This window comes from Cygnus atratus, chromosome 32 (assembly GCF_013377495.2).
Source record: "Cygnus atratus isolate AKBS03 ecotype Queensland, Australia chromosome 32, CAtr_DNAZoo_HiC_assembly, whole genome shotgun sequence".
Classification (NCBI taxonomy): domain Eukaryota; kingdom Metazoa; phylum Chordata; class Aves; order Anseriformes; family Anatidae; genus Cygnus; species Cygnus atratus.
In genome coordinates this window covers 515,024-541,274 of record NC_066393.1, presented here as the reverse complement: position 1 = coordinate 541,274, position 26,251 = coordinate 515,024, and the positions used below count along the sequence as shown (strand labels likewise).

Below are 26,251 nucleotides of genomic sequence, written 5' to 3'. Positions count from 1 at the left end.
AAGCTGTAGGCGATGGAGTGGGATTAATTAGGAGAAGGTGTGGATATCATGCTCCTTCAGAAAGTCTCCCTCTGTGGGCAAGGAGAGACAACTAGTGCACAGGGATTTCTGTTAAGGTGCAGCCTCTTATATCTAACCTAGTTCTGCCGTGCCTTGCTGTCTCCCACGTGGCACAGGTGTTTGGGGATGCCAAGGGTTTCCCTCGTGGATATGTTCTCTTGGCATTAATCCAAGTTGGGGGGGTCCTTGCACCCATCCTACAAAAGTGGAGGGCAAGACAAGAGGGGTAAGCCCGAGCCCCATGGAGTGCTGTGATGGAAGATGCTGAGAGTCCCCCAAAAAATTGCAGCAGAAAGGAAGGGTGAGCAGGAACCCTGAGGGATGGAGCAGGTCTGACCATCCAACCAAACTGCTCTGAGCTTAACTCTTTCCACAGATCTCACCCAGGCCTGCTCAGTGCTGTCGGGTCTGGTTGGTGTGGGGGCAACTCTCTGTGGGATCCTGCTGGTCCTGTACCTGGTGAGGTGTGGAAGACAGGCTGGACACTCCCAGGGTAAGAGCAGGACCTCTGTGCATGGTACACCTGGTGTCCCTGCAGGGCTCATGGTGCTTTTGGCCTCACTTCTTGGGTTGGGGCTGGGGTTTGTGCATTGTTGGCCTGTGCATCACTTTTTGGGTTGGGGTTTGTACCCTCTGTGCGTCACCCTGCTCCTTTGTTTTGCAGACAAATCACATGTAAAGAAGGTGGATGATGCCAGGACATCACCTGAGGCTTAGGTGGCCACACTCCTGGTGATGAAGGCAAGGCTTCCCAGGACCCCAGAAGGCAGCAAAGACACTGTTTCGTGGAGCCAGAGCAGAGCAGCCCTGCGAGGATCAGCAGAGACGATCTCCTCTGGCAGAGCGGAAAGTCCTGTCTTGTGTGCCCAATAGCCCCTGGTCCACTGCACTGAGCTTCTGGGGGTCCCACTTGCCCCCATGGTCACACAGAGCATCATAAATCCCTCGGTCTCCAAGACAGGTCTTCTCAGAGTGATAACCCCTACCTGGTCCTCCAGGTAGGCTTCAGCATCCCAGCTCCATCTGCTTGCACAGATGCCTCATTCCCACCACTGCAATCCTGTGCCTTCACCCAACAGTCACCCCTTGCTATCACCCCAACAGTCATCATACTTTTTCCTCTAATCTCCCATGGAAATGACTTCATGATCCAAGAATAAGAGAGCAGGATGCTCTACTGCACTGTACATAGCTAACTTTGCAAAAATAGCAATGCACTTCAGAGTCTGTCCAGGATGGGCTGGGAAGTACCTCATCCGTTGTATTTATTCAATATAGTTTTGAATACCAGTAAAGAATCCTGAAACCTGAAAGAACAAGAATGAAATATTGTATGCATGGTCAGGGTTATGTAGTGACTTGGCCTGAAGTTTAGGCAAAGTGAATGTGATGAAAGAACGGGTTCTTTGGCTATAGAGGGACGACTGGGTCAGATATTGGAGACTGAAGATTGCTGTCTCTGGGTGAGATATGGTCCTGGCCAAAACCAAGGAAGGGTCTGTGGGTGGTCACGGTCTTAATAGAGCAACCCATGAGTCAGGTCTGAGCCCCAAACCACCCACCACTTTGGTGAAGCCAGAGGGTCCCACAGTCAGGATTGAGGAACATCCCAGTGCCACAGGGAGGGAACAAATGACCACAAGCTTCATCAGATTATGGTGAAGCCACAGGGAAAGAAGCATTGGCTTAGGGACCAAAGAGCCTACTTGACATGGTAACATCTCAAATTAGCTGCTGGAAGAGGTAGAAAAAGCTGGCTAGGATCTCACAAGGTAGAAGACAAAGCAGGAGCAAGGACTGGAGACAAGAAGAGAGGGGCCATTAGGTGCATGCAGAAGAAGATGAGTATTTAGAGCACTGTGAGGTGCGGCTGAGGACATGACAATGAAGTATAGAAGGTAGGAAATGGCATTGCAGGTTCTTTTCAGCAGTGGAGAGGGCTTGGGGAATTAAGCTAGCCCTCCCATGCTCTCCGTTCAACGACAACGTTGCAGGATCGGTTCAGTCCTTCCAACAGCAAGGTTGCCTTTAAGAACTGGTGGGGCAGCAGGGTCTTGTTATCCTGCTCTCCTGGTTTTGGCTAGGATAGAGTTAATTTCCCTCCTAGTAGCTGGTAGGGTGCTATGTTTCGGATTTAGGATGGGAATAACGTTGATAACACACTGATGTTTTAATTGTTGCAGAGCAGTGCTTACTGAGCCAAGGGCTTTTCAGCTTCTCACACTGCCCTGCCAGCGGGCAGGCGGGGGGTGCAGCAGGAGCTGGGAGGGGACAGACCCAGGACAGCTGACCCAATCTGGCCAAAGGGGTATTCCATACCATCTGACGTCATGCTGAACAATATATATAGGGGTGGCTAGCCGGGGTGGGGGGCCGGCTGCTCGGGGATAGGCTGGGCATTGGTCAGCGGGTGGTGAGCAATTGCATTATGCATCATTTCTTTGTACACATTAGTATTATTATCATTATTATTATTATTATCCTTTCTTTTCTGTCCTAATAAACTGTCTTTATCTCAACCCACAGGCTTGCATTTCTTTCTAATTCTCTCCCTCATCCCAGAGAGGGAGTGGGAGTGAGTGGCTGTGTTAAACACAGCTGCCAGCCAGGTTAAACCACACCACCTACCACCTCTCATTCCCTTCCAGCCAGCAGTTGAAGCTGTCATCAGTTTGCATCTTGCTACCTGTCCTAAGCCTCAGGCATGCAGTCCCTGGCCCCTTCTGTCAACGTGTGGTTGCAAGGCCGTCTTCTGGTCCTCCCTGGACATCCTAGGACTTTGGGATTTCTTATCCTCCTGCTGGCTCTCGAATCTTTAAATTTTCCTTCTGGCTGCCCCAGCAGACCCAGTTCTCCAGTCTTGCTTGTCCCAGAGTTTACACCAAAGACTCAGCACTCCTGAGCTCTTCTAGCTCTGTGTGTCTGCACATGAGTGCCTCAGAATAGGGGAAAATGGGAACTTGGACCCAATTGTCTGGGGTGTTTTCACTGCCTCGGGAAAGGAGGAAAAGACTGGAGCCTGAGTATCAGAAAGTACCAACTGTCTGCATCATTGTGTGTGTGTTTAATCACAGTTTAGAGAAGGCCTTTAACACTGAAAAAGATCTAAGTTTGGGCTGTGGACTACTCTGCAGAGATACTGCAATATCTCAGGAAGGGGTTTCAGCCTTCCCAAGGGGACACAGCACACAAATGCAAAAGGAACAGAACAGACATAGGAGCATGACGCATTTCCAGAGCACCTGTTTGTACAAACTACTGAAAACTAACAGCAAAAGCACCCCTGCTCACAGCTGCATTGGCCAGGTCAGGCTTTGACAGTTCATAGCATTTCTGTGATGGTGTCGGGAATTTCTTTGTTGCTGGCCTCTTTGTTTACAAAAGAGAGGCACAAAGTCCTTGGGCTCACTGAGCCTCAGGACAAACGAAAACACCTTTCCCAACTGCTCTACTTTTTATTAGCTTTGAATCATTTCCAGCTGATTTTTTCACCCACTCATTCTTGTACCAGTATTTCACTGTTTTTTAATACACATCTTTTTCCTTTTGGTCTGCAGCCCCAGCTCTGCTCACTCTCAGCATTCCTCTGCAGTTTGGACTTCTCTTCTTTTCTCTTCCTATAGGTAGTGACCTACTCTTTACTACCCCTCTTGGGTTTTGCCAGGCTGAAGAGTTCAGTTCAGCCCAAGACCACCTTGGCCATGCTAGGTCCTCCTCCCATAACATGCTCCAGTTTCATTTCTTATTTTTGCACAGACATGCACTTTCTAGGGCCATATCCTTTCTCATCCCTATCTTCAGTGCACCACTAGTGCAGCACCCACCACAGTCTTAACATTCCCATTCAGAGCAACAAGTGATATTTATCTAATGACTTTGCAAATTCATTTTTCCAGTGCCATGCTTACTCTGGCTTCAGGCCCTTTTCTTGCAAAACGTCAACATGCCACAAGGATGTGCACTCTGCAAGGGATGAGAGAGAGGGGACAGCAAATCCTGCAGCTCACCTTCTTCCTCTGTTGAGCGAGAAAATAATGTTGTCAATTTTCCCTCCACCTACGAATGGCCTGAACTGCTCTGCACTACCCATCCAAATGGTTTATCCATGCCCTGTTGCTTATTCTAGTGGAAACCCACACTGGGTTGGGGAAAGTTCTGGAGCACAGACTCTGCAAGTTTTCTTCATGTGTATGAGGAATTTTCTTTCCCTCTCTCCTGGCTGGAGAGGGGTTTCCTGGCCAGCTCAGCATCATGTTAGCTCCAGCCTCCACAATAAAGGCATTCCCAACATTTAGTAGCATATTCACTTGTAGAAGGTGGTCCCTTACACCTGAAACCCCAATCAGATACTTTTTAATAAAGCTAAAGTAGCTAATTTTCCCCAATTCTGTGCAAAAAGGCTGGATTTATGTTGTCAGAGGAAGGTTTCCCGTGCTATCCCCAGGACACTGCTGGACAGCCGAGGTCTCGCCTTTGGGGCTGTCACGTAGAACACGGGGCCTGGGTGCAGAGGCAGTTTTGTTTGCTCTGCCTTTTCCTGGAACAGCTCTCCATTTCACAACCTGGTGACAGGATCAGACGGCAGCACGGAGCAGAGGGTCACCTTCTGGCATGGATTCACACAAAGCCCAAGCCAATGCCCTGTGGCCTAGGGGCAGAGGAAGAGGAGGGCTAGCCAGGCAGGGAAAAGCACAGGGTGAGGGAGGGAGCAGGAGGAGGGTTTGTTGCTGAAATGCACATCACTCCCATCCCTGGGCATCCGCCTCGATTCCTCTCCATCCCCCCCAGTTGGCCAGCAGGACACGGAGCTCGGCTGCTGTCTCTCACCAGAACTTTCCGCTCCAGCTTCCAGCCCATGGCCAACCTGTGAAGATAGGGATGCCAGGTGGTCTCCATCCCTCCCCCAGGTACCCCTGGGGCAGAAACCAACCCACCTGCTCCGGAGCCAAGAGCGTGGGGATCCTCCTCCTGATGGTGTGCCTTTGGGGTGAGTGGTGTTTGCCTTTGCTTCTGGTCCCAGGGGACCCGTCTGCTACGTGTGCTCCTCCAGTGTATTCATTTGCTGCTTTGTGGAGGACACCATGGTCTGGCCAAGGGTCCTGGGTTTCATTCATCAGTCTGGGGCAGGGAGGAATGATTTGTGATGGTTTTGGAGGCAGAAGAAAAGTCTTTATGTGCAGCTATCCCTGCAGATTCTGCTCTCAAAGTCATGTATCACCTATTTACTTCTACACACGTGATTTTGCCACATAAATGAAGACTTAGGACTTAAGAGTGGAGAGAAACATGCCAAGTTTTGCCTCCTGAAGCTGTACCATAACCATCCATGCTCTTCTGCTCTGCTTAACCTTGGTTTATTACGGACCTTGTGTGGCAAATTTATGGTATTGCAGGGTGGAGGGGGCCTGGACAAACTCAATACCCCTGTTCATAGCAAAGAGGGGCAGCTCCTTGTAAGATGAGGGGGTGACAAGTAAGGACCATAGACCTCAATTGCCAGGACAAGGCTGAATACACTCTGCCAAACTGTGGTTTGTCCACCCAGGCACAGGCAGTCAATGCACCTAAGACTGCCCACGTTAACCGCGGGCAGTCTCAGCTATGGGGTTGATTTGTTATTGCTTATCAATGGGTAACTCCTAGTAAAATGAAGAAAATGAGCAAAAGGCCTTTAAGACTGCTTTTAGCCTTGGGTAGGAGAGCTTGCAAACTGAGAAGTGAATGCCTGCCATGCACCTGGTTCAAACTCATCTCAAATTTTAATAATATAATAATCTTAATTTTTAGGGTTGTCTTTGCAAAGATATTTTCATGCTCCACAGGGCACATCCCTTATAAATAAGAGAGCTGAGCTACTGAAGCCTGCATGCAGAGTGCCAGCTTGTCCCCTTTGGCAATGCTACAGCTCCCCAGACCTTGCTTGTACCTGGGGATGACTCAGGGATTTGATCTGTAAACTGTTTCTTCCTCTTTCTGGCCTCGGTGACTTCCCGAGTGCTGTATCTGACCCCTTGCTTATCATCTGGGGAAATCCTTGCAGCTTACAGACCAAGGGTGTCAGGCCATCACTGAAGGTCCTAACTCAGGCTTGTGATATATCTTTTGGAGAGTGACAGGCCCCCACAGAAGGCAGGTCCCATTTTGGGTGGGCAGTGTTGCCTACTGCTCTGCACTGGTATTAAAAGGAGAAAAGGAGGAAGAAGTGTTTAGCTGCTCAGATTTAAGTAGCTTTGGAGCATGGGGCGCCTGGCTTAGGGAGCACATAGACACCAGCTCCTGACACAGCTTATGGGAGCAGCAAAACTGTGCTGGACCTGAGCACAGATCAGTGCCTGAGCACTTTAGAAATCATTATCTGCAGTCAAAAAAGGTATTTACAGAATGCAACCATATTCCTCTTGAGCATTTTTTATGTTGACCCAGTTAGGAACTTGCAGTTAACTTATGGCTCCTTTCTGCACAGTCTCCATTTTGCTGGTGCTCTTACTAAGCGTGCAGAAGGGGCCGGAGGCAATCTTATGCTGCAGATCTTGTACACTGTGAAGACCTTCCCACAGTTCAAGCACTTTTCCACTTCTCCCAACTCTCTGTGTAGTTATACCACACAAAGTTACTCTATGGTGAAACTATATCTTTGTTACTGACAAACAAAGCATTTGCCTGTCTTTTTACATGACTGAGAAAAAGCCTCCTAGGGCATGGGATCCACACTGACATTAAGATGATTAAATCCAGGCATTTAGATACAAACATGCAAACATGAGACTCAGCTGCCTAAAAACAGACACCCAGGACCATCTGAGATGCCTCAGGACATGTAGAATTGTAGGGTATACCAAGTTGTAAGGGACCCACAAGGATTGTCAAGTCCAACTCCTGACTCCACGCAGGGCAACCTGAGAATTTAAACCATATACCTAAGAGTGTTGTTAAAAGGCTTCCTGACCTCCAGCAGGCTTAGGGATCTCCCTGGGGAGCTGGTTCCAGTGCCCGATGAGGCTTTCAGTGAAGATCTGATCTAGCTGAACCTAGGAGTTCATGGAGGCAGCTCCATGCCATTCCCTTGGGTCCTATTGCTGGGCACCAGCAAGAGATCGGTGCCTGCCCTTCTCCTCTCCCCCATGAGGAAGCTGTAGGCTGCAGTGGGGGTCTCCTCTCAGCTGAAGCTAAGTGTAGGATGTTCAGCTACTTCTCTGAAACCCTTTCTGAACCGCAAATGGGAGACAGGAGGCATCTCAAACACATGAAGAGTTGAACCCCATCCACCCCTAGGATGTCACCTCCTTCTCCTCCTTCTCCTCCTGGCTCAGCAGGTGCAGCCTCCCCGGACCCAGAGGGGCTTCGTCTGGTGGACGGCCCCGGCCGCTGTGCTGGGCGAGTGGAGGTGCTCCACAACGGGACGTGGGGGACGGTGTGCGATGACAACTGGAGCGTCCGTGAGGGCAGGGTTGTGTGCCGCCAGCTGGGCTGCGGGACGGTGCTGTCCGTCTCACAGGGGGCTCGGCACGGTGAAGGCACGGGCCAGATCTGGCTGGATGAAGTGAACTGCACGGGGACGGAAGCTGCCCTCTCTGAATGCCAGGCCAGGCCGTGGGGGCAGCACAACTGCCACCATGTGGAAGATGCCAGCGTTGAGTGCTCAGGTAGTCCCAGTGCCCCGCCATGCAGCACCTCCATGCCTGTTCCCTGTGCACAGCCACCCTACAACTGATCCTCTCGGGGTGTTCGCAGACTCCCGAGCCTCAGAGTTGGGCCGGCTCCAGCTGCTCAATGGCCCCAACCGCTGTGCGGGGAGAGTGGAGGTGCTGCATGACCACATGTGGGGCACCATCTGCGATGATGCCTGGGACCTCATGGATGCCACTGTGGTGTGCCGGCAGCTGGGCTGCGGGACGGCGCTGATGGCCACCAAGGGGGCTCACTATGGGAGAGGCCAGGACCCCATTTGGTTGGACGAGGTGAACTGCACAGGCACAGAGGCCACCATCTTCGACTGCAAGGCCAGCGCGTGGGGGGTCAACAACTGCTACCATGGCGAGGATGCTGGTGTGGTGTGTTCAGGTAACTCTCGCTTAGACCTTCCAACACGGAAGGCTAAAAGTCAGCACCCTAAAATATTTCTAGGGGTTTTGAAAGGGGTCTCTGAAATGCTCAGCAGCACTGGGGGCATGGGGTACATCTTGGAGTGCTCTCCTGCAGTGTCCCTTTGCAGAGCTGGGGAGCACTTGCAGCATGCAGGCAGGCAAGTTGCAATGAAAAGACTTCTCCCACCTCTGCAGCCATGAGTCCAGTGCTGAGCTGCAAGACAAGTGAGCTGTCTGGGCTTCCCCTCTCACTGGATTCAAATGGCCATTTGCAGTCACATGCGTGAGTTACCAAGCACCTGCACCAAGCTCTGTTGGTCTTGGGGACTATAGGCCAGTTAGCCAATACCATGCAAAGCTTTCTGCAGGTATAACTCACCCCAGCAAATCACAGAATCAGAGAATGGTTTGGGCTGGAAGGGACCCTTAAACATCACCTAGTCCAACGTCCTTGTCATGGGTAGGGACATTTTTCAATGAATCAGCCTGCTCAAAGCCCCATCCAACCTGACTTTGAACACTTCCAATGATGGGATATCCCATCTGTTGGCTTTTCTGGGCCGCATGTGCACATAGCTGGCTCATATCCACTTTTCTTCCACCACTGTCCTAAAGTCCTTCTCTACAGAGCTTGCACTTGGCCTTGTTGAACTTCATGAGGTTTACAGTTCCTGCCCATCCAGGTCTGTCTCACCCATTACCTGAGTGTCAGAGGTGTTGAAGGAGTTTTAAGTGCACATGCACTAGAGGATGCCCAGCTCTGTCAGGGAGGAGCAGCAGCAGCTATGGCTCTGCCCTGTTGTTTGCAGCCTCAGGAGTGTCCATGTCAGCGGAGCTCCGCCTGGCCAATGGTACAACGCGCTGCAATGGAAGGGTTGAGGTCTTCCACAATGACACCTGGGCAGCCCTGTGTGACGATGGCTGGGGGCTGGCTGAGGCTCGAGTGGTGTGTAGGCAGCTGGGCTGCGGGACAGCGCTGTTGGCTCCTGGCGGGTCTCATTTTGGGCAAGGATCAGGACAGATGTGGCCGGGCGGCGTGAACTGCACAGGAGCAGAAACTGCCCTCTTTGCTTGCAAGACGAGACCCTGGAGCAACAGCACGCATCATCCTCGGACATCAGCTGGCGTGGTGTGTGCAGGTAACCACCTTGGGAATGGCATGGGGGGAGAGATGTTTGGCTCATCACCTTAATTTCTGCAGCAAGCCTGGATAATATGGCCTCTTTGTGGCTGCCCTGTTGCCAACGGGCATGTGGGGTTGGACATACTTTGGCTGTTCACCTTGAAGGGTTGGTGGGAACAGTAGAGTTGCAATGGGATGTTTCAAGTTTCAGTCCCTCTGCCATAAGTTTCTGGGGGCCTTGGGTCTCAAACAGCTGGCTGGGCAGACCCTTTTCATGGTCATTAAATGAGCCTAAGGCCATGAGCTTGAGGTCATTAAATGAAACGTTCAGCTCCAGTGGCAGGACAGACTTCTCATGCTGCAGAAAGAGAACACTTGTGGGTAGGGCTTTGCCTTCTCTGCTTTTTGCTCTTTTATTTAACTCAGAGGGCGATCAGGTCCGGCTGGTGAACTACGGGAGCCGCTGCGCTGGAAGGGTTGAGATCTTTCACAACAAGCAGTGGGGAACCGTGTGCGACGACAGCTGGGATTTGCTGGATGCCAACGTGGTGTGCAGGCAGCTGGGCTGTGGGAGAGCCCTCTCAGCCCCTGGATGGGCTCAGTTTGGGCAAGGGGCTGGTGTCATCTGGCTGGATGAGACAAATTGCACAGGGTTTGAGTACGCCCTGTCTACCTGCTGGGCCAGGTCATGGGGCATCAATAATTGCTATCACGGGGAAGACGCTGGTGTGGTGTGCTCAGGTGAGCACTGTTCCTTCTACGTCTCTCTACATGTGTCCCCTGGAGCAAGGAGGATTGGTGGGAGGTGCCAGGATGGTCAGTCTATGCCCCTTGTAGGGCTGAACAGAGTCAGCATCAGCAGTCAGTGTGGTTTGCCTGGACTTGCCCTATAGCTGGTGAATGGAACAGGTCCCTTCCGAAGTGTTTATTTAGGATGGTGGGAGGAATTCCTGCAGGGAACCCTATTTCTCCCCATAAACTCCCCATGCTGACCAACTCCAACAGCAGGAAGACCGCTATCTTGAGGGCAAAGCTGGTGAAAGCAGCAAAGTCTTCTTGCACGAAGTGGGTCTGGGGTCTTGCACAGTGCAGGAGCAGTGCAGGCCATGGGAGGGGTTTTGGGTTGCAGTGAGAAGCACTCCTGTTCCCACCTCCCCCATGCCTTTTGGTGGCTTAATTCTGACAGGTTGAGCATGGAAGAAAATCTGTAGCCATTAGAAGGGATTTATAACTCCCTTGGATGTTTGCAGACGCGATCATCCCGGAGCCTGCTCGTCTCCGACTGGTGAATGGCTCTCACCGCTGTGCTGGCCGAGTGGAGGTGTTTCAGAATGAGGAGTGGGGAGCTGTGTGTGACCATGGCTGGGATAAGAAGGATGCTGAGGTCGTGTGCCGGCAGCTGGGCTGTGGGACAGCGCTGTCAGCCTCAGGGGAAATTCACCTGGGTTCTGGATCTCTCCGCATGTGGCTGGACAATGTGAGCTGCGAGGGGACTGAACAATCCCTTACGAAATGCAGGGCGAGCCCATTGGGAAAAAGCAGTTGCAGCCATGGGAAGTATGCCAGCGTGGTGTGCTCAGGTGGGTTTCAGTGTGCGGCAGCACTTCTTCCACTGGGAGTGGGTTGGGATATTGGGAAGCTCTGCTATAGCCAGGTCCTCTCCCCCCTGACCCAATGGGAGCAAGGTGCCTGCTTTATCCCATGCTGTTGGACCAAATACTCTCAGATCCTTTGAGAGGTGTCTCCAAAGGAATATGGTGTGGGTTCAGAGGCAACATAACCACGATGCTCTGTGCAGCACTGCATGTGAAAATGAAGGGTCCTTTATCCTCCTGCACAGACACTGGATGGATTTGCAAGGTCTGCTCTGAGTTTCTTGTCTCCTCGCAGGCTCTGCTGTTTCCAGCTTTGCCCCAGTCCGGCTGGTGGATGGCCCAGGACGTTGTGCTGGGAGAGTGGAAGTGTTTCACCGCGAGCAATGGGGAACTGTGTGTGATGACAGCTGGGAGTTCCCAGACGCTGCGGTGGTGTGCCGGCAGCTGGACTGCGGGGTGGTTATTTCAGCCCCACGGAGGGCTTACTTTGGCCAGGGACGGGGCCCCATCTGGCTGGATGACGTGAACTGCACGGGGACGGAGGCTGCCCTTTCCGAATGCAAGCTCAAGGGATGGGGTGTCCATGGCTGTGATCACGATGAAGATGCCAGCGTGGTTTGCTCAGGTAACCGCCACCCGTCACAGTGCTGGGAGCACCACAGCAAGCATTACTGAGGCTTGACTTGGTATTTCCTTGTGTCTGTAAGGGTTTGGGGTACAGGAACAGTTTGCAGCCAGCCTGGAGACCCTTGCCTTTGAAACCAGCCGCTCATGGTCCATCTTGGTGGAAGAGAATAGCACCTAGACATTAAAGCCCAGGAAAAATAAATGGCTTGCTCATTTGCACTATTGTCCCAATAAAAAGGTCTCTGGCATGCTTTTAACTGATGTTATTCACAAATCCTGGCAGTTAGCATGGGCCAGAGACCATTCCTAATAGTCTGGACTATGTTGGACTATAGTTCTTTCTAATCAAGCCTTGGGTAACAATCCCTTCATTTATTTTTTACTTTTTATTTATTTTTTTTTATCCCCAGCCATTTTGCATCACATCTGAAAATCCTGCACTGTCTCTTGCTGTGAGAGCATCCTCAACCCTCAGAGCTGCTCAGCCTCATGTGTAAAGCCATTGCTGTCAGCCCAAGGCTTCGGTGAGCAGAAGGTGCCTCCTTACATATTTATGCCTTCTGGTGTTGCAGGATCGGGTATTTCTGACCTCGGAGACCTCCGTCTTGTGAATGGCTCAGACAAATGCTCAGGGAGACTTGAGGTTTTTCATGACCAGCGCTGGGGAACTGTCTGTGCCGACGGCTGGGACCTGGCCGAAGCCCATGTGGTGTGCAGGCAGCTGGGCTGTGGGGCAGCGCGCTCAGCCACGGACTCGTCCCAGTTTGGGACTGGACCTGACCTGCTCTGGGTGGATGCTGTGGAGTGCACCGGGACGGAGCGAGCCCTCTTCGAATGCAAGGTCAAGCTCTGGGGAGCCCAGAGCTGCAAGTCTAGGGGATATGCAAGTGTCGTGTGCTCTGTGGCCGTAGGTCAGTGTGGGTGAGTCAGGTACCAGTCCTCCCCCTGGGGAGGTTGTGCCACCTCTTGTCTGCAAATTCACTCTTTCCAGTTCCTTCTTGTCCTGGCTTAACCACTGTTTGTTTCTGTGGTCCCTCCAGGGAGCACAAAACCTTCTCCTTTTAGCGGTCTGCCAGCGCTTGGCTTATGGCAGGCAAAGTGCTTGGAAATCCCAAACCAAGGACCCCCTGAAACCCCAAGCCTGTAAGAGCCCGATTCTATGATGTAGGCATTCTCTAAGGGACCTTCACACACCAAGAGCCCTGACACTGTAGGGCAGGCAGTTATTCTGCCTATGTTTTTTTAATCACTGCTCTTCAGCCATGCTGCCTTACAGCCACTAGTCCCTGGGGAATCCCTTCCCTTTGCCTTCTTCAAGGTATGTGTGCAATGAGTGCCTTGTTGCCTGGTCGTCCCCGTGAGAATAATCACATCATGGACCCCCCCTAGTTATTAATGCCTTCACCTCCTCTCCCAGGCAGCGTGCTCACTCCTGAGAAAAAATGAGGCATCAGAAGTGAATGCTGCAGGGAGAGGGATGCTCTTAGGCCAGATAGCACCGTTATTTGAGTGCTTCTTGGGGTCCTGTGTTGCAGGGAGCAGAAAAGGGTCTCTCTCCTTCAGGCTTGGCCCTAAAGGCTGTGCAGCTGTGTTTCCCTCTGCACTGCCTGCTCCAGCTTAAGCTGCATGAAGACATGGGGCCCCATCTGGCTGGATGGAGCAAGCTGCAGAGGGGCAGGAATTACCTTCACTGAACACAGTGTCAGGATTACAGGAAACCACGCACATTTCCGTCAGGGTTGTACCCTCAGGTAACTCATACCCAGGCTTCCCCACTAGCAGATTCAGGAGAGGAAAGGGGGGCTCATCCTGAACACAGCCATGTGCCAGATTGCACCTTGCACATGGATCCTGCATAAAGGGTGGTGGAGAATTAGCTGGAGCTGCCATTGAAACTGACTGTGAGTGTGGAATAAGTGGGACATTTTACTAGAGTCCTCGCCTGTCTGCTGGGATGGATGTTAATATCTCAGTGTGTGTGCTGAGGAGAAGGTGAGCATCCTCTGCCATGCTGCCAGGACTACAAGAGCTGATGGTATATGTGGTAAAATGTCCGTGCTGCCCTCCCCGGGATCTCAGTGCCTGTGTACCTGTAGTCTGGAGACTCCAGAGTTATCCCTTTCCCATAAATCAGGACTTCGGTCTCGAATGAGTGGCAAAGACTTGGCCAGGCTCACAGGCTGAGGTCAAGGCACGGTCCTAACACTTCTGATCCAAAAAGTGCTCATGCATGCATATCCTTAGTGAGGCAAATGAGAAATGTGCTGGTGGAGAGCTTGAAAGACCCCTGGACAGGGAAGTCCACCACGTTGCTGGTAACAAGACAGGCAGGAATTTCTGGGATTTATTCTCACCCCGATTCTCTTTCCAGACTCAGACCTGGGGAGTCCAGAAGCCCTGCGGCTGGTGAACGGTCCCCACCGCTGCTCAGGGCGGGTGGAGGTGTTCCACAGCTGGCAGTGGGGCACCATCTGTGATGATGGCTGGGACCTGAATGATGCCAAAGTGGTGTGCCGGCAGCTGGGCTGTGGGACAGCGGTGTCAGCCCAAGGGTTATCTTCCTTTGGGCAAGGGTCTGGCCCCATCTGGCTAGAGGGGGTGAGATGTCTTGGGACAGAAGCAACCCTTGCTGAATGCCCCATCAAGCCTTTGGGACTCCATGGATGTAGCCATATGGAAGATGCCAGCGTTGTGTGCTCAGGTAATCCTCATCGCATGCTTTTTCTGCAGAGGGATCCAGTTGGATCAAGCCCTGTCCTGCAAGCTGCAGGCTGGGAACAGTTTGGGAACAAGCTGGCCAGTAATTCCGGTGTCCAGAATTTTCCATTTCGGTAGAAACCACGTTAAAGAACAGAGTTATCAGACACATAGACAAATATGGACATGGACATGGGGGAAAAATAGCATGGCTTAAGACACACCTCATTGTCTGGAGATGTCCAAGGTTGTCCAAGGCATTTTCATGGGGCAAAGCACCTGTAGCCTTCTTGGAGTGGAAGCTGAGGGGTACAAGGAAGCTGCCTGAGTGGCAGCAGATGCAACTGCACCACGCCCAGGGTTAGAACAGGCAAAGTGGTTTGTGCTGCCAATGCTGCTAAATGCTAGGTCATGCAGATACATATGGAAAGATGCACCAGAATAAGCCTTTGCAATGCAGTACACACACTGGCAGCTTTGAGCTAGCTACTACCCATCTAGCTTTTGTCTTGGAAGAGAAACCTCCAGAGACAGATCAATGTGGTGATCAGCAGTCAGGAAAGCACAGGCTCAAACAGAAAAAAAAACATCCTTTGCCATGTGCAAGCAGGCTGCAGCAACACCATCTACACCCATCGCTGGGATGTTCATCCTTCTCCAGCCCTGCAGATGCTGAGACATACAAGTGTATCCCTAATAATGCCCATTTCTCTGTATTTTTTCAGGCTCAGGGATCTCCAGAATCACCGTGCTTCGGCTGGTGGGTGGTTTGAACACGTGCATCGGGAGGGTTGAGATGTTTTATAACAACGAGTGGGGGACAGTCTGCGATGACAACTGGGACATGAGCGATGCCACGGTGGTGTGCCGGCAGCTGGGCTGTGGGACGGCTCTTTCAGCCCCAGGATCGGCTCGGTTTGGGTGGGGATCCGGCCGCATCTGGCTGGATGAAGTCAACTGCACGGGGGAAGAAAATGACATCTCCCAGTGCAAAGCAAAGACGTGGGGTGTCCACAACTGCCACCACGGGGAAGATGCTGGCGTGGTGTGCTCAGGTGAGACTTGGGCTGGGGTGGGCAGGAGGCAGGCTCACAGCCGGCCTCGTGACCAGAGCTCCTGCACACTTGGGACAGGGAGCACGGCTTATAAGAAAGACGGAGAAAGATATTTCACCAGGGCTTTGAGCGACCTGCTCCAGTGAAAGACGTCCCTGCCCATGTCAGGGCGTTGCAGTAGATGATGTTTAAGGGTCTCCTCTAACCCAAACCATTCTATGGGTCTGTGACTCTCCCCAGAGGAGATGCTGGGGGTGCAGCAGAGGAAGGTTTAGGCTCCTTTGGCAGATCTCTCCCATTTGCATCTCTTGGATCCTGTGTGCAGCACCCCTAAGCCAAATTTCACACCTGGTGTTTATTCCTTTGGTTATTCATCAGTGCCTAGCCATAGAAATATTTTTTATATCCTGAATGTTATTTGTGTCCTAACGGAGGTCCTACCCTGCTCTTTATGTAGGATGCAGTCGGTGGATGAGATGGGGTGGGACAGAGGGAGGTGCTCTGCAATTATGCTTGCATGAGTTTCCCTTGCATCTCTACAAATGCAGGAAACTCGAGCTCAGCTGAACTGCGGCTCGTGAACGGCCCCAGCCGCTGCACCGGGAGAGTGGAGGTGCTGCATGATGGGCAGTGGGGGACGGTGTGTGACGACGGCTGGGACCTGAACGACGGCAAAGTGGTGTGCCGGCAGCTGGGCTGCGGGGCGGTGCTGTCAGTCCCCGGCAGGGCTCGCTTCGGGCAAGGCACCGGGCGCATCTGGCTGGATGACGTGAGCTGTGCCGGGTCTGAGGACACCCTTTCCCACTGCCGAGCCAGCCCATGGGGACGGACTAACTGCAACCACAGAGAAGACGCCAGCGTGGTGTGCTCAGGTAAGTTGCAGTCCTGCAACGTGGCGCATCGTGGGGGCCAGTGCCACGTTTGGGTGTCCTGGAGTTGATCCATGAACTCTGCGCTCTTGGAGTCAACGTAAGGGCGTTCTCCTTCTGAGCTCACTCCACTGGATTCCTGGCAATGGATTTGAACTGAGAGGGTAGATGTAAATGCCATAAAAGAAAGAAATTTTTCATGATGGGGGTAATAAGAAACGGGAACAGGTTGCCCAGAGGAGTTGCAGATGCTACATTGTTGGAAGTGTTCAAAGCCAGGTTGGATGGGGCTTTAAGCAACCTGCTCCGGTGAAACATGCTGCTGTCTACAGCAGGGAGGGGTGGACCAGATGATGTTTAAGGGTCCCTTCCAACCCAAACCATTCTACAATTCTATGATCCCACATCTATGACTGTGACCAGCTCTAAGCCTGGGGAGTAACTAGCCCAAAGCAGAACGTCCCTGTTCCTAAAGGACAGATCCATCCTAAAGGACGGGTCGTATTATTCCCAGCTGAGCAGCACTGACTGCAGCCCAGAGACAGCTTCATCGGCTGTTCTGGAGCAAACTGCACAACAAGAGAAACTTTATCTGTCTGAAAAAAAACCAAACAACTAGGGTAGGAATAACGGAGGTACAAACTGGCATGAATTTCTCCAAGGGCTTACCCCTGATTTTGTTTTCAGAGCCGGACACCTCAAAATCCTCCTTACTGCGTCTGGTGAACGGCCCCAACCGCTGCACCGGGAGAGTGGAGGTGTTTCACGACGGGCAGTGGGGGACGGTGTGTGATGACGGCTGGGATCTGCGGGCTGCCACCGTGGTGTGCCGGCAGCTGGGCTGTGGTAGGGCTGAGTCGGCCCCCAGCGGGGCTCGCTTTGGGCAAGGCACCGGGCACATCTGGCTGGATGATGTGAACTGTGCCGGGACTGAGGACACCCTTGCCCACTGCCGAGCCAGACCCTGGGGACAGAATAATTGCAACCATGCAGAAGATGCCAGCGTGGTGTGCTCAGGTCAGTAAAATTCTGCAACGAGAGGCATTGCCAGGGCCAGGGTGGGGGTAGGGGGTCTGTTCTGCATCTTATTGCCATTATGGTGATGCTGCAGTGGGCTGGCACTGGATTTCTCTGGTTTTGGGCTTACTTCAGCCGAGGGGCTGATTCCATCTAGCTGAGCAGAGTGGCCTGTACCAGGACAGAAAATGTCCTTGTCCGAATCTCTGGTGAATGATTCCATTTGGAATCGCCAGGTGCAGCCACCTGCATGATGCTGGTGTGGTGTGCTCGGGCGAGCTGTGGCTGCCCTGTTGCTGGAGGCCAGAGGGTGTGGGACTTGCTCGGGGAGGGCTGGAGCAGGATGGTGTCAGGAGGGTGCAGTTCATTTGCAGTAGGAAGGGCTCTTTCCCCTCTGATACCCATAATAATGGAAAAAGGGAGTGTCTAAGAGAATTCCCCCTCTAAGTGGTCCTCGCACACCCTACAAGACAGCAGGATCTCAGGGGTCACTGAATCACAGAATCACACAAAATAGCTAGGGTTGCATGGGACCTGTGGAGGTCATCTGGTCCAACCTGCCCACCCAAACCGAGCCCCTCAGAACAGGCTGCCCAGGACCAAGTCAGAAGGCTTCTGAAGATCTCCAAGGTGGGAGGCTCCACAGCCTCTCTGGGAAACCTGCTCCAGTGCATGTGATCCCAAAGGATCACCCTTTTAATATGAGGGCACCTGGATCCTACAGACCTTGGTCCTGCGGGTGCAGATGTCAGTAAAACCCTTCCTAGGAGATCCTTCCAGCCCTCAGCACTGCTGACACACAGTCTCCCCACCACGTTTTGCAGTGTTGTCAAATGCTGGCACTGCCAACAAGTCAACTGTTCGGCTGGTGGATGGCCCTCACCACTGTGCCGGGAGAGTCGAGGTGTTTCACAGCCAGCAGTGGGGCACCGTGTGTGATGATGGCTGGGACCTGAACGATGCTGCGGTGGTGTGCCGGCAGCTGGGCTGCGGGGCGGCTGTGTCGGCCACAGCACATGCTTCCTTTGGACGAGGGATGGACCCCATCTGGCTGGACAGAGTTTCTTGCTCCGGAAGAGAAAACGCCCTCACTGAATGCAGGGCCAGGCCCTGGGGAATCAATAGCTGCACTCATGAAGAAGATGCCGGTGTTGTGTGCTCAGGTGATGCTCATACCCCCAAACACAGGGATCCAGAAAAGCACGGGTTGGAGTCCCGCTGCCCAAAAGCCTTCTCCTCTCCAAACTGACCCCTTTACTCAGTGGGAGGCAGATTTGCTGGGCATGGGGGTTCTTCCCTTTGCAGATACCCCTGACCCCTTCACCCCCACATCCCAGTAGCCCAGGGCTACCTGATCTCATACAATCACAGAATATTCTGAGTTGGAAGGGACCCATGAGGACCATCAATTCCGGCTTCTGGCTCCACACAAGGAGCTGACCAAATGCTTCTTGGATAGAGAATCTCAGGGCCGTGGTCACTTCCCTGAGGAGCCTATTCCAGTGCCTGACCACCCTCCCAATGAAGAACCTTCTCCTCATATCCAACCTGAACTTTCCCTGATGCAGCCTTAAGCCATCCCAATGAGTCCTATTGCTAATCACCAGAGGGAAGAGATCACCTCCCCTCCGCTTCCCATGTGGGCCACACTGAGGTCACCACTCAGCCTCCTGTCCTCTAAGTTGAACAAACCAAGCGACCCCAGCCGCTCATAAATCAGGCCCTCTAGTCCTTTCCCCTTCTTTGTTGCCCTGCTTTGATCACATTCTAATATTTTTATATCTGTCCTGATTCGATTTCACTTTACATGGCTGAATGGGATGTTGAAGCTCATTTGTGATTTGGGCTGCACTGAGACTGTGTAAGACCTGTAGGGGGTCTTACCAGGGGAAGAGTAAGGCACCAAGAAAGGGATTTCTTCACAAGGCACTGAGCCAGGAGGCTAAATATAGGGATCTTGTGGTGTTGAAGAAGCCCCCAAGTACGATGTTGGCATGCAGGTCCCTGCAGGCATGCCAGGCGAGGGTTTGCTTGCATGTCTCACCATGGCCAGGCATCTCTCCTAGGTTTATGCCCTGGCCACTGCTCACCAAGTCCTTACCTGCTAGAAATTTCCCCATGGGACACATTCCTCTAAATACTGCATCACCCACCTCTGCTTGCAGACACGAGCACCGCAGTGGAGGCACAGGTCCGCCTGGTGGACGGCCCCAACCACTGCACTGGGAGAGTGGAGGTGCTGCACGACGGGCAGTGGGGGACGGTGTGTGACGACAACTGGGACATGAGGGCTGCCACCGTGGTGTGCCGGGAGCTGGGCTGTGGTAGGGCTGAGTCGGCCCCTGGCAGGGCTCACTTTGGGCAAGGCACTGGGCGCATCTGGATGGATGACGTGAACTGTGCTGGGACGGAGGACACCCTTGCCCACTGCCGAGCCAGACCCTGGGGACAGAATAATTGCAACCACGTGGAAGATGCCAGCGTGGTGTGCTCAGGTCAGTAAAATTCTGCAACGAGAGGCATCGCGGGGGTCAGGGGGGTGTGGGTCTGTCTGACAGGAGTGAGGTGCAAGGCAGAAGCTGAGCCCTGTGCCAGGCTGAAGAAGCCGAGCACCAGCAGATGCTCTGCTCATAACCAAAAACCCATAGGAATCCCCCACGGCACCAAGTGGAAGCAAGCCTGAGTGTGGCCATTCCTCTCAATGTGCTCCCTGGAGGGACACACTCACCCTTCTGAACGGCCAGGTCTGCATTGAAAGGGCTGGGACTTCTGCCTGGTTCACATACACTCCTGGAAAAACCACCAACATTTTAGGGTCTGACTCTGAAACCGAGTCACCTCCACAGGCAGGAGAAATGAATTCCTCAGTAAGAGCTAGGAGTTGCACCTCCTGCCAAGGGAGCTTTAGCAACTCTGCATTTGCTCTCTCCTTTTCCTTTCCTTTTCCTTTTCCTTTTCCTTTTCCTCTTCCTCTTCCTTTTCCTTCCCTTCCCCTTCCATTCCCTTTCCCTTTCCCTTTTCTTTCATTCCCTTTCCCTTTCCCTTTCCCTCTTTTCCTTTTCCTTTTTTTTCTTTCTCTTTTTCTTTTCCTTTTTTTTTTCTTTTTCTCTTTTTTCTTTTTTTTTTCTTTTTCTCTTTTTCTTTTTCTGTTGCTGTTTTTTGTTATGTCATGAGATGACGGTTCCCCCATTCTCTCCTAAACAATGGGCCACATATTTCTCCTTGCAGACTCCAACACCACAGAGGGAGTGCAGGTCCGGCTGGTGAACGGACCCAGCCGCTGCGCCGGGAGAGTGGAGGTGTTTCACAACACGCAGTGGGGAACCGTGTGTGACGATGGCTGGGACCTGAGTGATGCCAAGGTGGTGTGCCAGCAGCTGGGCTGCGGGACAGCGGTGTCGGCCCCGGGCAAGGCTCACTTTGGGCAAGGGGCTGACCCCATCTGGCTGGATGATGTGGAATGCACGGGCACCGAAGCCAACTTCTCCCATTGCAACCTGAACGGCTGGGGGCTCCACAACTGCAACCATGAGGAAGACGCGGGAGTCGTGTGCTCAGGTGATCCCGGGGGTGATAAAAAACGCTCAGAAATCCCTAGTGTCATTCTCCTGTACTGGGATGGAGTCAGCTCTGACTCGGTTTCACAGCACACGTGCAAAAGTGTGAGATGATGGGGATGTTCTTGTAAGGGGGCGTTCATGCAGGGGAAAAGTACAGTGGGCACGGGTAGCATATTGCACATACTCCTGGAGCACGTGGGCATGTGCAGTCCATGTCTCTGTGGCTCTCTGTCCCTGCGCTGCGTGTGACGAAGTGAAGGAGCCCACCTCACCCCCTCTGCTCTCCGCCACAGGCACCAACCCCTTGCAGCTGCGGGTTAAGGATGGTCGGAGTCCCTGCGCCGGGCGCGTGGAGGTGCAGTACAACGCCACCTGGTACAGCATCTGCAGCAATGGATGGAGCTTTCTGGAGGCAGAGGTGGTCTGCAAGCAGCTGGGCTGTGGGGCAGCACAGTCCGTGCCCACGGGAGCCCATTTCAGCCGGGAGCACCACCGTGCCTTCCTGGAGGGGCTGAGCTGCCGGGGCACGGAGTCGCTCCTCCTGGCGTGCCAGCGGAGCAAGATCAGCCCAGGGCTGTGCAGGAATGGTGCGGCAGCTGGCGTGGTGTGCTCAGAGCCTAAAGGTGAGTGCCCAGAACTTCCTACAGCAACTGGCAGCACACTGCCTGCACTGGGGGTGAGGGGCAGGGCTCACGGTGAGGATAAAGTGGAAAGGCAGAGTGCCCCTCACGCCGCATCTCGTGAGGATGAGCTGCTTCTGCACAGAGGTCTGCCTACAAGGAGGGAGAGTTTGATGGGAGGAGGGAAGGGTTTGGGCCCAAGAATGGTGTATGCAACCCTGGCATGGCTATTTCACTGCAAAAGGGGAGACATAAAGGTTGGGGCATGTATTTGTCTAAGCAAGCTCTCAAAGGCCTTCCTTGGTGGATATTGCTTGTTATCTGCAAGCAGTGAGCTCAGTATCACTGTCGGGCATATCAGAGACATTTGTACGATCTTAGAATAAGCCAGCATCTGCCATTTCCTCTTGAAGCTCAGATGTCTTAACTCTCAAAGACTCTCTGTGCTCTCTTCAGGACCTGCCCCCTCTCCATGAAATAGGTTATAATAGAGGTAGGACATTTCTGAAGGATGGATGAGGGCCAGAAGTACGCCTTTCTTTTCCATGCAGTATTGGATTCCAAACGCTAAGGAGGACAACACACCAGGGAGGTGATGGCACTCTTGTAAGAGCAGGAGTGCGGCAGGGATGAGGAACATGAAAGGTTTCTCAAACCCCGCAGCTTATCACATACCTATGGACGTGATTATTGGTGGGGTATAAACCCCATTAAGGATTGCAGCGTCTCACCGTCCTCACACAGCACTGCAGAGACCACAGCACTGTGGGGCAGTGCAAACTGGTTCAGAAAGGGAACAGTTGCACTCTTGGAGGGAAGGAGAGAATGCTTAGAGCTCTGGCCATTAAAACACAGGTTTTAGTATTAAACATAATTAAGGAAAGCCCTGCTCTGTCACCAGCTGAGACGCTGGAGGGGTTGGGTCAAGTTTGGTTTGATTTTCTTCTATCTGTTACTGGCTGGAAGCAGGATCCTGATCTGGGGGTGCTCTCCCCACAGGCTCTCCATCATCCTGCTCCGCGCTGGTGGCACTGCTTGCCCTGGTGATGGCGGCGAGTGGAGTCCTGCTGTGGCTCTACCTGAAAAGGAGGTGCATCGGCGCAGACCTAGCTGCAGGTGGGTCCCCGCACCTCATTTCAAGGTCCCTATCCCCATACATCAGCCTTGAGACATAAAGAGCTGAGATGATGCAGCACCCGGAGATGGGGTCACCTTAGCTGAGCTTAGGAGATTCCATCACCCCCAGGCCAGTAAACGTTGCGTGTACTTGTCCCCATCTGCTTTGCAGACCGTGGGCGCCCCAGGGAGCACGGTGCCTCCGCAACGCCTTTCCAGGCTGCAGGAGCCATCTACTACCCGGCCAAGGGAGAGTCTCCCGAGGATGCTGACACGGAGATGACTCAGCTAATGAAGGAAGACGCTGCCCTGTGATGCTGGCACGATTCCTGGTGCAGGAGTGGCCCCTGTGGCACCATCAGCCAAGCTCTCCAGAGATGACACAGACCTCCCCCTCTCCCCTTTTCCTCATGTACCTCGTTCTTCAGTGCAGGACCTTTCTCCCCCAAGCTCCTGTAGACCTGCAGGAAGCCCTACCATGCTTTCCAGGAGACTGCAAAGCAGCAGCTGATGGGCTGGATATTTATAAGTTATCCTTTACCAATGACTTATATAGCCCTAAAACAGCTGCCCAAAGGGATGCCAGTCTTCTGAAGGTTATTTAATCCATCTTGGCACTCTCCAGTCAGCCTAAGGGGTTCTCTGGTGGCAGGAGCCAGACAGAGCAGGACAGTCTGGTGGCCTTGCAGCCTGGCACAGTAGCACACAACCTAAAACAGGAGGAAAACTGCTAACGAATTAAAGGAGAAGTGTCCCCATCCATCCCAGGTGTGATGAGTGTGAATGCTATGAGGGATACGTGATGCTTTGTGCTCATCTGCCACGGAGCCAGCAAGGGCTGCCCAGTGCTTCCTGCACTGGGGGGCTTCCCCAGACCTTGCAGATACAGGCAACCCCCCCTTTATTGCCTATCCCAGGTGCAAGAGCTACAAAGATAACTATTCCTGGCTGCATTAGGCAAAGCATCACCAGCAGGTCAAGGGGGGTGATCCTTCCCCTCTGCTCAGCACTAGGGAGGCTGCACCTCGAGTGCTGGGTCCAGTGCTGGGCCCCCAGTCCAAGACAGACATGGACATGCTGGCGAGAGTCCAATGGAGGGCCACCAAGGTGATCAAGGGAGCACCTCTCCTACGAGGAGAGGCTGAGAGCCTGGAGAATAGAAGGCTCAGAGGGGATCTTATCAATGCCCATAAATCCCTGACGGAAGGGTGCAAAGAAGATGGAGCCGGGCTCTTTTCAAGGGTGCCCAGACACAGAGTGGCAAATGGGACAAAATTCACCTTCAGAGACCATTTGGGAAAACAATCTGAGAAATGAATTAACTCAAGGTTAAGCCCAGAATAGATCATATAAGTACTTCCAAGCAATGGTCTACTGGCTGAGTAGACCAGAGCACTGTCACGGGTGCAGACAGCCTCCAATGCAGACATTTACAGTACAAATATAAATATATAGTACAAATATAGTACTTGAACTAATGCAGACAGAGCCTTTTGTGCAGTCCTTAGTGACTTCTGCACCTCTTGAGATGTTCAGTGGGGTGGAGATATCAAGTGGAACTGGGCACAGAGAAGCAGAACGCATGGCAATACCCTGCCTTTTTCAGTCTTGCCAGTTCATGGGTTTGTTGTGCCAGAACATGCCCAGTCCTGCCTCCAACTTCCTGGGGGTGAATGACATCCCAAAACTGGGAAACGCATAAAATTGAATCAATGGAAGGTGAAAATTCTGTTTTGCTTCCCGAGTTCCCCATGTTTCTCCTTTTTCTCTTGCCACTTCAGAGGGGCTGTTTTCTTTCCTCTCTAATGTTCATCTGTGCTAGTCTGCCTAGCAGCTCTGTTCATTATTTGCAACAGGTTACAAAACATTTGTAGCAAAATAAATACCACTGCCTTCATTACTTGGCCATATGATGAAAAACAGTGATGATACATGATATCATCATATATGAATATATTTCATATATACTCAAAAATATATGAATATGAAATAGATGAAAAACATATGATGAATATATATGCCATATACGAAAAACATGATGAAAACCAGTTTGCACCAGTGTGCAAACGCCAGCCAGCTACACAGACACGCCATAGGTGCTGCACCTCCAAACACAGTGATCTGTCAAGGAACTGAGCCATGTCAATCAACTACATCATGAAACAAACTCCATGTCCTCCTTAGACCAAAGTCCTGAAATTAGGAGCAATAAGAAAAAATAAACTGAAAAGACTCCATGCAAGCCTTCTGACCCTCAGCCCAGGTAACCTGTCCTCTAGGTCTTACCTGAGAAACTACAGCTCACTGGATATTGGAACAAACCTGAGATCATCCTTTGGGCCACAGCTGAGAGGGCAGTAGGGGGTCTGCAGGACACCCGAGTAGCACAAAACCAGAAGTAATTTCCTCCAGCAGCGAGGCCATACTTTCCCCTAATAATGTCATTGCTTGGTAACACATGACTCCAGCTCATGAGAACACCTTTAATTTGGAGATAGGTGTCTGGTAACAGCCACTCTGTGGACTGAACCACCAGAGAAGGTCCTTTCCGGCTACCACGACAGCACAGTCCAGCTAGCATCAACTACTGCCACTTGAGATGCCCTCAGTCACCCCAGACAGGGGTGTTGGCATATAGGATATAGGGTCTATAAGAGATGCATGCTCTCTTGGAAGAAAGCAGCTAAAGGCCAGCTGGATACCCCAGGTCATCTCTGATGGCCTCAGGAGTTGAATTCGACTCCAAGGTCTCCGTCAAGTGCTTGTAGCTGAGACTTGAAGTGCTCAATTCAGCTGCTCCTACACAGGCAACAATTGCCACTGGAGATACCTTCAGGCGTGTGACACATCTGCAGAGATAAAACGTGATACAGAGGAGACCTGGAGTGACACAAATGACACCGTATCTTCTACACCTCCTGCCACCAGTGTCATCATCTGTCCTCCAAATCCCAGCCCTCAAGTTCTTGTTCATCCAGAGTTCCTCCATTTCTCTAAGGTTAGGGGCAAAGGGCCAACATTGCTATAATATGCATCAAGCAGGTGCTTTGTGGCTAATGCAACAGCTTCAGTGTCCCACCAAGCTTTAAACGGTGAAGGACGTTCTCTCCCTGCTGAGTCAAGGAGTGCCATTTCTGCCACCCCTCCTAACCCCAGCCATCACATTCAGCCTGCTCCCACAGCCACACCATCCATCCAACCTCCTGAGGGCTGCTTGGACAGTATCTTCTCCAAGCTCTGCAGAAAGCAAAGGACAGAGTTATGACCTTGCTTTCAATCAGCTCTCAGCAAAATACCTGGGAAGCCCGCAGTCAGCTGCAGGGCTGAGGAAAGGGCCGACCTAGCACGCGCACACACCTGCACAAACATTACAGGCAGTCCCACAGCATGCAGCACCCTGGCAATAAGCCTGCGACAAGAAGGGACTGCAATGGGACAACCTGACAGCCCAGCTGGATCCCGGAGACAGAGAAATGTGGATTCAGCAAGAGGATTCGGGCTGTGCTGGCACTTTGTGGACATCTATTCCTAGGAACACGTATTGCTGCTTTTAAGCAGTGTCTCCATCCTCTGATCTCCTAACTACCGTGAAAACGTGCAGGTGATCTGGGTAGTAAATGAGTAAAACAGCCCAAATAAACCATGTTCTTAGATGGTGACATTGAGGTTCTCTCACCAGCCAGAGGCTGAAACAATCCCAGACTCAGCAAAGGGACAGCTAGCCTGACAGCACCAGGCACGTCTGCCTCATCCACTACCAGAGCAGAACAGCACAGCTGAGCCAGGCAAGATGAGGATACAGCCCTGACACCACCAAGTCCTTCACTT

At 52.4% G+C, this 26,251-nt stretch overlaps 1 protein-coding gene across 1 annotated transcript in view; it reads left to right on the top strand.

Annotated features, from left to right (window-relative positions):
• The window catches only part of LOC118259887 (deleted in malignant brain tumors 1 protein-like), a 46,014-nt gene extending 23,276 nt beyond the window's left edge, over positions 1-22,738 (top strand). The window contains 18 exon segments of the mRNA XM_035569745.2: positions 7,374-7,748; positions 7,801-8,121; positions 9,694-10,008; positions 10,518-10,847; positions 11,158-11,487; positions 12,062-12,400; positions 13,861-14,190; positions 14,912-15,241; positions 15,790-16,113; positions 16,798-17,124; positions 17,127-17,344; positions 17,347-17,401; positions 17,952-18,290; positions 19,293-19,622; positions 20,302-20,685; positions 20,981-21,310; positions 22,307-22,423; positions 22,596-22,738. Of these exon segments, the coding sequence (XP_035425638.2) occupies positions 7,374-7,748; positions 7,801-8,121; positions 9,694-10,008; positions 10,518-10,847; positions 11,158-11,487; positions 12,062-12,400; positions 13,861-14,190; positions 14,912-15,241; positions 15,790-16,113; positions 16,798-17,124; positions 17,127-17,344; positions 17,347-17,401; positions 17,952-18,290; positions 19,293-19,622; positions 20,302-20,685; positions 20,981-21,310; positions 22,307-22,423; positions 22,596-22,738 (5,237 nt within the window).
• Positions 22,739-26,251: the final 3,513 nt, after the last annotated feature.